The 12,520-nt window shown below is 41.4% G+C and overlaps 1 protein-coding gene across 2 annotated transcripts in view; it reads right to left on the bottom strand.

Moving 5' to 3' along the window:
- Positions 1-12,520, bottom strand: part of LOC137793631 (ephrin type-B receptor 1-like) — a 75,062-nt gene that overhangs the window by 35,904 nt on the left and 26,638 nt on the right. For both annotated transcript variants that reach the window (XM_068589899.1, XM_068589900.1), the window contains exons 2-6: positions 11,585-11,649; positions 10,625-10,915; positions 9,587-9,805; positions 9,288-9,468; positions 1,067-1,222 (exon numbers count right to left, since the gene is read on the bottom strand). In XM_068589899.1, the coding sequence (XP_068446000.1) occupies positions 1,067-1,222; positions 9,288-9,468; positions 9,587-9,805; positions 10,625-10,915; positions 11,585-11,649 (912 nt within the window). The remainder of the gene's footprint in view (positions 1-1,066; positions 1,223-9,287; positions 9,469-9,586; positions 9,806-10,624; positions 10,916-11,584; positions 11,650-12,520) is intronic.

Raw genomic sequence — 12,520 nt, 5'->3', positions numbered from 1 at the left:
CACCGAGGTAAAATTATTAGGCTGTTTCGTCTGTAATATACTGCAATAGATGATCATTATGGAGATGGTTTGATTGCAATAACCCGATTTTATCCAAACTGTGTGGAGGAAGTATAATATTATTTAGTCATTAAAGGAATCCCAAACTAGTAGAAATGGGGCCTATTTTGGTGCCCTGTTGTTAATAATCCTATTGATATCAATGGAATTGCTAATAACTAAACACGCTGAGATCCCAACAGTAGACAGTGATGAAAACCAGTTCTAAAGTGGACATACAGGGCTAAAAGTAGGGCTCATAAAATGGTCATAATTCGATCACTGCACACATTTTTACAGCTTTCAGGTTTCCTTTTATATAATCTTTTGGCAAAATGTTGCAAGTTCATTCATGAATGTAAGACGAAAAAATAATGATCCGTCTATGAATGAACCGGAGCTTTTTATAGCCTTGAAAAACATAAAGTTTTATTCAGGTCACCAGGGCGAGCACAAACACGGGCGTGTACCTACACACCCAGACACATACACACAAACACACACCCACAGTTTCCCAGTTTGAGACTAGCTACAGAGACAGTCCAAAATGATTCATGTCTCAACCTACTTACACCATCTCTCTGTGGAACGGAGCAGCAGCGTTTTTCAAACTCTGTGCCTCGCCTTGCATAGCAATACAGCCTCTTTGACACACTAAACACATATTCACTTCAATGGAAAGCCTGAGGAGTGTGGCAGTGTTATTACTTACTGCTCCCCAAATCCCCAAACAAGGACAGGAACATTGCGGCACACCAGCACTGAATGAGGTGCATGAAATTAGAGTTGGAATAATAAATCAAAGCCGATATTGGCCTTTAATTCAATGACAAGATATTGGATTGTCAGTGTCACTGATGCGCGTGTAATACGTCAGCTATTGGTCGAAAAAAAATCTGCCTTCGCGAACCTGCCTCGGTCACCCTGAGGCACAAGCACGCTCGGCTATGCGCTTGGAAGGGTTATTGAGTATGTATTTTTGTATTTGGTGGGTGTGTGTATGTTGGACAGAGAGAGACAGACTCACTGGTGCACACGTCCTCGGCTTTGTCCATGTCTCCGCGGTAATAGCCGTTGCGACAACCGCAGATTGTGGCGGCCTCGATGGTAGAGCGACTGTTGAGCGGACATTGCTGGCATAATCCCACCCCCTGGAACGACTTAAAGGTGCCCTGAGGGCAGGCTGAAGAGAAGGAGAGAGGGAGACAGATAAAGCTTTACAAACCAAATACACATAGACGAGGATGAAACACGACAAATAGAGCATGTTTGTTTTGATTACAAGACATTTGGCAAACTTTGTTTTAGAAAGACCTTGCAGTGGTGGAGTTATTACAACTGGTAGAATGAGGTTGACAAAGCACAGAGGGGGATTATATGGGAATAGCAGCACATTATTTTATAAAGATACACAACAAACATTTGGTGAATGTCCACAGTGTCACACTGATTATCTTCACTGTAGATTAGTTTATTTTCTCTGGTTATTTTAACTGGGTCAGAGTTGTTTATACATACATAGTAATTGAATTATTCTTTGTGAAATGAAACGCATCTATTAAAGATGATATTTCCCTTTCTCCAACGGTTATTCATGGAGGAACGGCTGGTTCCGAGCGTGCAGCATGCTTTAATCCACCTCTATGGACTTTCATCATTAGCACGGAAGTTGCATGTTGTTGTTTTCATCTTTGTTTGTTTTTTTACCTTTGTTTTGTATATTGTGCACCTGATGGCAAATCAAGTGTCCCATCTGTGATAATAGTGACTCAACTGAACTGGAATAAGAGAAGCCCGGTAATGGAGGCCGGGGTCGGTATGTCACCTCTTTAGAGAATGTAAAGGGATGCTCGTCTCTCATCTGCAGTGGTTAGTAGGCTGCATGAGGGCCCTCCCTTTCAGCTTATTAAATGCGAATGCCAGCAGGTCTTGTTATGTGTCCCTCAGCATCCTTGAATTTGAGGGAGAACCGCGCCCGTTTACACAAAGATCTGAGCCTTTGTAGTTATCTCCACCGGAGCATGTGCATTTAATACCCATCTGTTACACAATAACCTCACGCACTTCCAAGCTTTTGAACACTCGTCCGCTTTAACTCTGTGCTCTGCATTCTCTGTTCATGCAGAGGACTCTTCAAGGATCGTGCCCACAGTTCCACAAAAAAAAGCTAATAGATGTAATGTTCTCACTCATCACTATCACTGTATTTCCTTCTCAGAACTGTCACTTCACACCTATTCCTGTGTTTTTAACCAAAAACACAAAGTTCCTGTGATGTCACCCATGTATGTGTCATCCCCTTTTTTTTCAGCTGGTCTGCTGGAAGTAGCATTGCATTTTTAATTTTTGCCATGAATTTTTTATTGCAAGACCTTTGTCTGAACATAATGTCATAGAGCAGAACCGTAGCTGCTACTATTTCGGTTAAATGTATCCGTCTGTATCGATTTTACGATCTCTTTGATCAAATGAATCACAGTATGTTAGTAATAATGCGGCTGAAAAATGACAGTCATGTCTCTCTTGCCTCAAAGATGTTTTCTGGAACTGTGTTTGCTGGTGATGTTTATTACCAGAAGGGTCTATTGAGATCAGAATAACTGTTTTTGAAGTCCATGCAAAAACGGTTTACAAATAATAAATTAGGCGCAGCTTTCAAAGAAAAAGCTCGACATCAAATCAATCAGGGGCTTGAATCTTAAGTGAAACCCAAGAACAGGAACTGTTCATCTTTCCAGGCTTGATTACTTAATGATACGTTTCTTGTCTGAGGTATTTCAATAGTAGCACAGGCAAATTAAACATTTCCAAGCTGGTAAACAATCGAACGCTCCAAAACACAGCCACCTCAGCCGCACTCGTACAGCTGACTATGTGACTGACAGCGAATTTGAAATAAACATATTCCATCTCGTTTGAAGCGAAAGCAGAGAAAAGATTCACTAAACAAATGAAATTTTGTGACATTGGTCAAACATCTTAAGTGAAATATATCACATTAAGTGAGAGTACTTTGCATCCCAGAGGAAACCTGCTTTTAATTAACACATGGGATTTCATAAGTGGCTTTTTGGTGCAGACAAAAACACGTTTGGAATTATGACTACAAGTAAAATAAAAAGCAGAACAGGGAAACAGAAGTGTGAAATGAGAAATTAGACTGAAACAAAAGCTCTGCCAAAAAAGGCTGAGAGAAACAAAACAAATTAGTTTTTTTTAAAGTTACTTGTTTCCAGGTTTGATTAATCTTTAGCACTTCCTCCGCTTGTAATGAATGTTCACTTTATCTCGGAGATGCTTCACATGCTGTAAGACCAGAATGCAAATGTTACACAGATTTATGGCGGCGGGAAGAGGAGGATTGCACAAGCAGGCTTTTACGGAGTCCGTACAAACCGGAGCCCAAATGATAACTCCAATTGAGGGGAAGAGGTAAATGAGACAAAGTGCCAGCGAGCTAAGAGCCTCTGAGTGTCACTTAATCAAACATTACAGGGTTTCAGGGTCAGGCCCATTTCGCTCGGGGGAAAAACAAAGACGGAAACAAACAAAGACAAACTGAAAGAGAAAAAGACAAAGAAATGTAGCAGAGGATAATAAAAGGAACAAAGCAAATGCTGTTTTTATTCTTTCCTCTCAATATCACGACTTCTGCAGCACTGCTCTACGGTGTCTGAAATGCTATCTTATTGTTTCTTGGTCTTTCTTGTGCTTTTGTTTTAACATGACTTGAGGATGCTGAGGATGCAGTGCTCTGCCCCCATGTTTTTAACTGCATATTACATTGTGCATGAACCACAGAGCGAGAAGAGACTGCTCACATCTAAGATTGAAAGTACACTCTATATCGCATTCTAGGACTTTATCAAGCTTGTGTATGAACTTTCTGAACACTGTTCATCTGTCTGGCTCAAATTTGACTGTTTTGGTTTAATCTCACCGGGGGATGACCCCCGAAACTGGAGAATAGGTGGGAGCTGATGAGACTGTCGGAAATACCGGACTGTCGGTAAGGTCAGGAGCTAACGCTACGGCTAACGGACCTCTGAAAGTTACGGAGTGCACGTAACATTGGTGATGACATACAGAGTGTGATATTAAGGACAGACTGATAAATGAAAGCTAATCGATTAGCTAATAAATAATAAAGGCCTGCACCCATACAAAGGGATTACAATACGTCTGTCAGTGTATGTTAAGTCGTTTATTAGATAGTTATTAATAAGAGGAGCGGCTGTGTGTTTGAACTGTATTCAGCCCTTTGCTGCTAAGAATATTTTTGTATGTGTTGGCATTGAAATAGCATAGTGTACAATAGTAAGTTATTTCAACATTGCTGCTCAAGAATGACTATTTGTTGATTCTTTTCGAATGAATTGTATTAATAAACCGATAAGAGTATCGATAAGGAATTGAACCGATAAGCATGACTAGTATCCATTACAATTCTAACCATAGCCATCCCCACTCTCATATCACATTTTTGGCCACAGCAGGCAATCGTTTCAGCTAAAAAGCTCCAAAAGCCCTCTGTGAGCCACGACGGCCCCCAACAGCCGACACACCCAGTGAGCGACTCGCTGGTGAATGTAGTATTTACGATCTAAAGTCCGATATTTCCCCCGGGAGTTGTTGGAGACCAAAAACAAAGATATTGGACCCGAAACAGCAACGGATTGCTGATAACTTCAACCTAACAACTTCAATGGGCGATAATAAGTCAATGTTGTGCTTCATTTATTGCAATAGTACACAAATGCGGGGTTTTAAGATGCCAACCATGAACTGCAACATCCCCAGTTTAATCCCTCCTTTACTGTCATCTCTCAACTGTCTGTAATAAAGACATACAAATGACCCAAAGGTATTTCTTTAAAAAGTAAAAAGCTGTGAAAGACAGAGCGTCTCGTTCCCTTGAAATCGGTGGCAAAGTGAGTGTACCGGATTGAAAATTCAACTCAAGCCATTATCTCGCAGATTCAAATTATCTTCAGCTACAGTTTCCCCTCAATCTTCCCATTTGTCAGTCAGACACACCTTTACTCCTTTTTCTCTGCGTCCGTCTACGTTACTCCCCCTTTCTATCAGTGTCTTGATAGTCAGACCTCTCTTTGAAGTCGTCTCTTCAGCAGCGTCAATGGCTTGTACCTTTGCTGCATGTTTCTGTCTTGAATAAGCAGATAGATAGACATCTGGCTTGTCAAGGTCATTTATTCAACAACCTGGATCACATGCATGGGGCATGTCACCATGGCAACGAGTCATCGCTCCCCTTTTCCCCGCGAGATGACGCTCTGCAGCCTGAAGTCATCGCTCACTTTTTGTCGAGCTGTCTCTTGTGATTTTGAAATGCAAACACTATAAGTGCACATTGCTACACATGAGCAAGCCTTTCATTAATGTAAGATCACATTGAAACTAAGTGGGACTTTGATCGACCATGAGGCATCAACCACACAAAAATGTGAAATATTCGCCTGCAAATATTTTACATTAAAAGTATTCCTCCCAGCAGCGCTGCACTTTTTCAATTAAAGGTTCAAACAGATTTGTGCAGAAAGAGAACCAATTACCAGGATCAGTCCGTTTAGGGTCAATTGTTGTAAAGGCGAAGCCACAGGAAGTTATTTTATTGAGGTTCCTTTTGGCAAAATGCTCTGATTGAATTTGCCTCTGGACGGAGGGGATCTTCATCAAGGTTAAAGGGAGTAACAAAGTGTGCAGTTTATGGAGCCTCCATGCTGTTGCACACTATGTAAGCTTGGAATATATCTGCTCTGCACAACGCAAATAGACTATGCCTTTATTCTCGCCAAGACTTTATTCTCAAAGTTCAGAAAATGTACATTCTGAAAAACATTTCTGCTGATTTTTTGCTGCTGAATATTCACATACTGTAGAAAAGTACTCATGACAAAAACGACAGTTCCAAAAAATATATTGGAAAAAAAGAAAACGCCCCTGGTGTGAGACACAATAGTGTAACACTATTTAACATCAACTCTTTGAAGAGTAACATTCTAGGGGGACGAGTTCCACGTTTGTTGTTCACATTTTTAATACTGAATATCAGTTAATAGATAAAGCTTTGAACCGAGTTACGAGAGAGGATAGTAGATACATGTATTGTAATTCCTGTAATTTTATGCAAAATATCTGGCGTGGATAGAACAGACCAAAATGAGAAGAAAAAAAAAGCCTTTGAGTTTGAAGTGACACGAGACAGAAAAGCCATCACGCAAATGGAAGAAATCTGAGAGCGCATGGTGACACAATTACAGAAAGAAAATGCCAAAAGATTGGAGCGATAATAGGAAAGTGCATATAATTCCAGAGAATGAGAGAAAGGAAGTTAAACAGGGGACAAAGAGAGGAAAATATTATTCCCTCTGTTTCCCTTTAGCCAGTCACACAGCGACCATGTGGATGACAACGGTCTAAAGTTGGCATACAGCCTCACTGATCAATTATTTAAGGCTTGCATGTGTGTGTGTGTGTGTGTGTGTGTGTGTGTGTGTGTGTGTGTGTGTGTGTGTGTGGTGCAAAGCTGGCAATTTTAAAAACTCTTAGAGCTTCGTTGAAGTCCACAGCAGGGGAAGTTTGTGTGTACTCGGTGGTAGTGCTGACATTTGTAGTTTTGTGCATTTGAAGTAAGGGTCTATTTAAATATGTTTACTTCACACACACGTGCACACGCACGCACGTACACACACACACACACACACACACACACACACACACACACACACACACACACACACACTCCTTGTACTGTTGAGCCAGTTTTGCCGGATGGTTTGCACAATATGCTGGTTTGGTGCAAAACAAACACCATGTCTATGGCCTGACACACACAGATACACAGACACCCACCCACACCCACACACACACACACACAGAAAGTCAACCATCTGTTCCAATAGTCAGTTCAGTTTCCTGCCAAGTTGTTATCAGCTGATTGGCAGAAGAGCACACCCAGAAGATGCCAGCTCGGTGGAGACAGACGGGACGGCCTCTGTCTCACGACATCTTAAATCACTGTTTAAGCACGAATGCTTTAAATAAAACACACAAGGCAGGTGTCCGTAGAAACTGTCTTTGGTCTGTGTCCAGTAAGACTTTCCAGTCGGGCTGGGCAATATAAACAATATGAACAGTGTTCACAATGGAACATTGTCTTCAGAACTTTAATATGATGTTCATAAGTTACATTTACCTGAAAACTGCCAAATAACCCTTCCCCAACACAGAAACAACGCTGTTTCGAACCAATCATTTACTTTCTTTTGATGACTGAAGGTGAATGGGTGAGAGACACTCCCTTTGAGGAAACAGTTTCACGTCGGCACCCAGATCACCAGCTCCACGGTTACAACATGAAAAGATGGTGGACAGACTGTGGAGATACGTTGGCTACTAATTGTCCCGTTTGGCCACACAGTGTTACAGTATCAAAAAGAGACAGACTAAGGCTACTTTAAGTGTACAAGGCAGATGGGTTAAGAAAGGGGAAAACCATGACCTCCGTTCATCGCCTGAAGCATAAACTGTAACATCATTAGTCATGCTTCCCTTGTTACTACATCCCCCACACTGTTTTTTTTTTATAGCGTGGTGCCAATGGGTGCTGTCTACAATCGTATTTAAATGTATGTATTTATTTAGATATCCTGTTTTCTGCTTGAATAATTTGTCGTCATGTTTCAGGTTGTGAATCTCCTTTGAGGTCATTTCAAGCTGAAATGGAACACATTTATTAAATATGAAAATGTATTAACTGATATGACACCTATTATTGCAATATAATATTTTGCCATATCTCCCTTCTAGTTTTTTTTTTCAAAAGGCAACAATTACAAGCTCAATATCTTTAAAGAGATCGACAGAAAATTACCGGGAATTTTTTTTTTGCCATAATTCCTCCTGCAGTGTCAATCAACAGCGCTGTAATATTGTCAGATTTAATCACCGTCTGACATGAATCTTTTCTGGCTTACCTTGTACGCACACAAATTTGATATGAAGAAAAAGTATTTCTGTACAAAAGAGACACTGACACCAAAGGCAATGCTAAAATGCAATGCATTTCACTGGAGACAGATAGAATAGTATTCATCATTCCCTTCTGTGTTCTCTATCTCTTTTATCCCTCGCAGTTTTTACCTTTCTGTCCTTGGTTTGTCCTTTTTTTTAAATTTTACTTTCTTGCCAGTCCAACTCTCCAGAGGGCTCTGCTGTTTTACTTCCTTTATCTTCATTCTTTCCTTCCTTCCTTCCTTACCACCTTCTTTCCTTCCTTCCTTCCTTCCTTCCTTCCAGATGCCCCTCTATCTTGTCGACACTCTCTGGCAGTTCAGGACTAATTTGCAGGAGACTAATCTGGCTGGAACACGCTAAACTAATTAACATGGGATGAAGCGGCCTCACTTATCATTTCACCATGTGTACATACATCACACACACATGCTCACACACCCACACACACACACTCTCTTGCACACACACTCAAAATGGATGAGACTCTCCAGGCAGAATAAGAAATGATGGGTACTTCTTCAGAGAGGAAATGGGGAAGGAGGCCAGATATAAAAAGGAGGTAAATGAGATAGAGGAGCTATTTCGGTGCCATGTTCACCCAAGTCTGCTTCGACTAATATTAACATATCGCACCCATGGTCACAAATACATCTGAATATGTATTCATGCATGTGATTATCCAGCTAAGACTGCCAGCGATGACACACTTACATTTACACACAATGAAAACAATTGCATTTTCAACTGAATTGACTCAGCATTGTAGTCCAGTGGGCCAGCACTTAAATATGGCACATTTTTCATAGTGAATGGAAAACAAAGAGAATTGATATGCAAACATGTTAAAATATATGTTCAATAACATATTTGTATTATGCACACATTTTTATATCAAATTAAGGTTAAAACTATTTGTTTGATTCCAACATGCTTGGTGATACCTTTGTGTTGTATGCTCTGTGAGATATTGCTTCTGCTCCAGCATGTTTGCTATGGTTGATTAGAAACATGTTTGCTTGTTTGCTAGATATTGATTTGCTGTCAAACCCGGCTCATTGGCTTTTGCTACGAAACAATATGACATGTTGTGTGCAGAATGCAACAGTGTTTGCTGCAGCACGGTCATCAGAACAGGTTTTAAATAAGGAGAATTTATACAGCAAAAACGCCCCTCCATTTTTTTACAAGCACAATTTGATGCACAGATTTACCTCGGCACACGTTGCCGTTGTCTGGTTCATAACCCGCCTTGCAGCTGCAGCTGCCGATGGGTACCATCCACTCTCCGTCTCCGTTACAGTAGAGCTTTATGGGCACGTCCACCTCCTCAGCATTGGGGATACAACTTCCTCTCGCGATCACTAATGAGGTGGACTCTGCTCCAGTCAGTGTCTTCAGAGAATCAGAATCAGAAAAGAATAGTGAGTTGAATGTCTGTATACATGTCGAACAGCTGCACCAAAGTCTGATGAAAAGACAACCACAGTTCTCAGTTAGTTCTGGTCCGTACCTCTGGGAAAAAAGCAAAGTTTTGCACCACACTGGGGCATTTCTTGTAGAACACTCGGACAGCCAGCAGGGACATGCAAGCGCCGAGATCCTGGAAGGCCAAGTGGAAGCCTCTACCTTTGGACAATGGCCCGAAACTTCGAACTTCTGTGTTCACCTTCATTAGCCTTCCCCCGAAATCCACCTGGGAGAAACTCTCATCTGCGGCAATGGTGTCCACCTGACAATGACAGAAACAGATAGACAGGGGGAAGGAATGGAATGGCAAAAGAAAGCAAGAGAAATTAAAAAATAAATAAATATTTGAGCTTCTTCTGTCCTGAGTTCCTAGTTTAGATTGACTCAGCAATGTTTGAATCTGCTGTATAATATTGTCCTTATGACCACATACTGTGTCAATTAATTTTGTTAGAATGGAGTCATAATTTGCTATTTCCCCAATGAACCTTGATGATGGCACCATAGGCAGCAGCGAGGAGATTTCCAACACTTGGATGGTTTCCAACACTCTGATTCATCAACACAAGCGGTGTGAAACTACACAGAAACTTGATTTCATTTGGCTAATTGAAAAAGCTGCAAACACGTATGGCTGTGTAAATTCAGGAGAGAATTAATACCAAAGACCACGAGTAAAAACACGTCCAATCAGTCAGCGCTCCATTCTAACAATTAGAGGAAGTTTAAACCTTAGAGCCTTTTTTCAATAAAATATGAATTTGTTCTCAAATATCAAAAACAATGGATCTCCAAAATTACAACTTTTCATTGGCTAAGAAAAATCTAAATCCTTGTTTAAGCTCTTTGACAAAGACTTTCTCAGATTGGTTCTCCAATCCAATATACTTAATGAGCACAAGTGTCAGATTTCTGGCCTCTGGCCTACATCCTCTCCAGGGTGGACTGATTAAGCCCTTAACACTCCTATGTTAAATGAAAAAAAAAACATTGTATTGTTTAACATTGAGATTACCATCACAATCATACTCTGAAATGCTAATAATGACCACCAACTTTGCTTCTTTTCTGGACTAATTACCTTAAGAAAAGGGGCATTGGCCCAGTACTCCACCCCTTTGATGCCCTCTGACAAAGTCCTTTCAGTCTCCAGGTAGTACAGGTTAAACGTCTCCTTGCAGGAGCCCAAGACGCTGGGGATGGAGGCGCAGTCGCGTACGGTGAAGCGGATCTCCACGTAGATGCGTTGCGCCAGCCGCCGGTCGATGTAAGTCGTGAGGAGCCAGTTGTTCTGGCTGGGTTCAAACACGTTGCACACCTGGTACGTCCTGATGGTGTTGAGGTTCTCATCATAGCCGCTCACCTCCTCCCACTGGGGAACGTGTGAGTGTGTGTGTGAGGACGGGGCAGGGGTATGGATGAGAGGGGAGGCCAAAATGATTAATGGGTTTACCAAGACCTGACACAAATTAAACTTTTTCTTTCCCTCCCTACCATTTTGTGTGTCTCTCTCTCTCTCTCTCTCTCTCTCTCTCTCTCTCTCTCTCTCTCTCCCTCTCCCTCTCCCTCTCTCTCTCTCCCTCTCTTTCTTTCTTCCTGGCTCCCCAATCCCTTCCCTCATTTACTTTTTTTTCCCCCCGCTACCTTGTTCTTTTCTGAAGAGGGACAACCATTCATCACAATTAGAGCCACACACACACACGCACACATACACACACACAGCCAGTAGCCAAGGCAGAATTTTAAGTTCAAGAAGGTGGGTGGAACACCCTATTCTATTTCATTCAGATGTATTTCATACATTATATTAATGTGTCTCTTGCAGATTATTGTAAGCCTCATCTCCCTGATCTATTGGAATCCATTCTGTTCTGCATCAATAGCGGTTAATTGGTGTCACCTTGCGACTGTAATTAGGATTTTGACAGACTCCTTATTAGAGCACTGTAAAGTGTACTCAAACTGCTTTCCCAAGGGTACATAGTATACACATCCGTACGCCTACACACTAGCACATTACACCTCTCCACATTGTTCTTACTCCGTTGGCAGGGAACGATATCCAGCCAAGCTCAGCTGTCGCTGTCCTTGTATCCATCACTGTCTCTGTCAGACAAAAGAGAGACAGACAAAGAGAGAGGTGAAAGAGATGGAGCTATGAGTATAATTAACAGTTCGCTCAGACACCAACTTTAGCCCTGCATAGTGATTCAGGTCATTCATACTTATAAAATCCTGCTTTACTTCATCAACAAAAGTTTTACAAATATACACAAAAATTATGGGAGGGTTGCCTGCTTAGTCAGGATCCATCTTTTATTGGACAGCGCCAAGGTGCAACACGATCATTCAATGCAAACATACAACCACATCACTTCGCTACTACAGTGTACTTTAGTAGGTATTTAAATCCTGGTCTATCAATTTGATTATCTGATACTTTACGAATAAGTTTGCAGTGAGTTCACAACAGCAATGGCTGTTAGCAACAGAAATGATTAGCAGCATTAGCAGCTTGCAGCACCAGAAGCAGTTAGAAAAAGTAGAGGTTTTTTTTGGCAAAAGCAAAGGTCGTTATCAAGAGAAAGAGAACACCTAGCTTTAACAGCTACAACAGTTAGCAACAGAGGGCCATTAGCAGCAGCCTTAGCAGTTAGCAACAGATGGCCGTTAGCAGGAGCATTATCCGTTAGCAACAGAGGGCTTTTAGCAGCAACATTAGCAGTTAGCAACAGAGGGTAATTAGCAGCAGCCTTAGCAGTTAGCAACAGAGGGCCGCTAGCAGCAGCCTTAGCAGTTAGCGACAGAAGGCATACAGGAACAGCAATAATAGACAGAAACTAAAAGACGGCTTTGCAAACAGCTGTTACAGTCAGCAGCAGACAGAAGTAAGCATACGCATTTCTAGTTTGCAAAAGAGGGTGGATAGGAACAGTGAGCCACTAAAAGCAATTAACTGCAACAATGTCTTGCATTA

Source organism: Clinocottus analis, unplaced genomic scaffold (assembly GCF_023055335.1).
Source record: "Clinocottus analis isolate CAN_PGR_092001 unplaced genomic scaffold, fCliAna1.0.p SCAF_23, whole genome shotgun sequence".
In the NCBI taxonomy this organism is placed as follows: Eukaryota; Metazoa; Chordata; class Actinopteri; order Perciformes; family Cottidae; genus Clinocottus; species Clinocottus analis.
The sequence above is the reverse complement of the archived record's forward strand: the minus strand, read 5'-3'. Positions and strand labels throughout refer to the sequence as shown.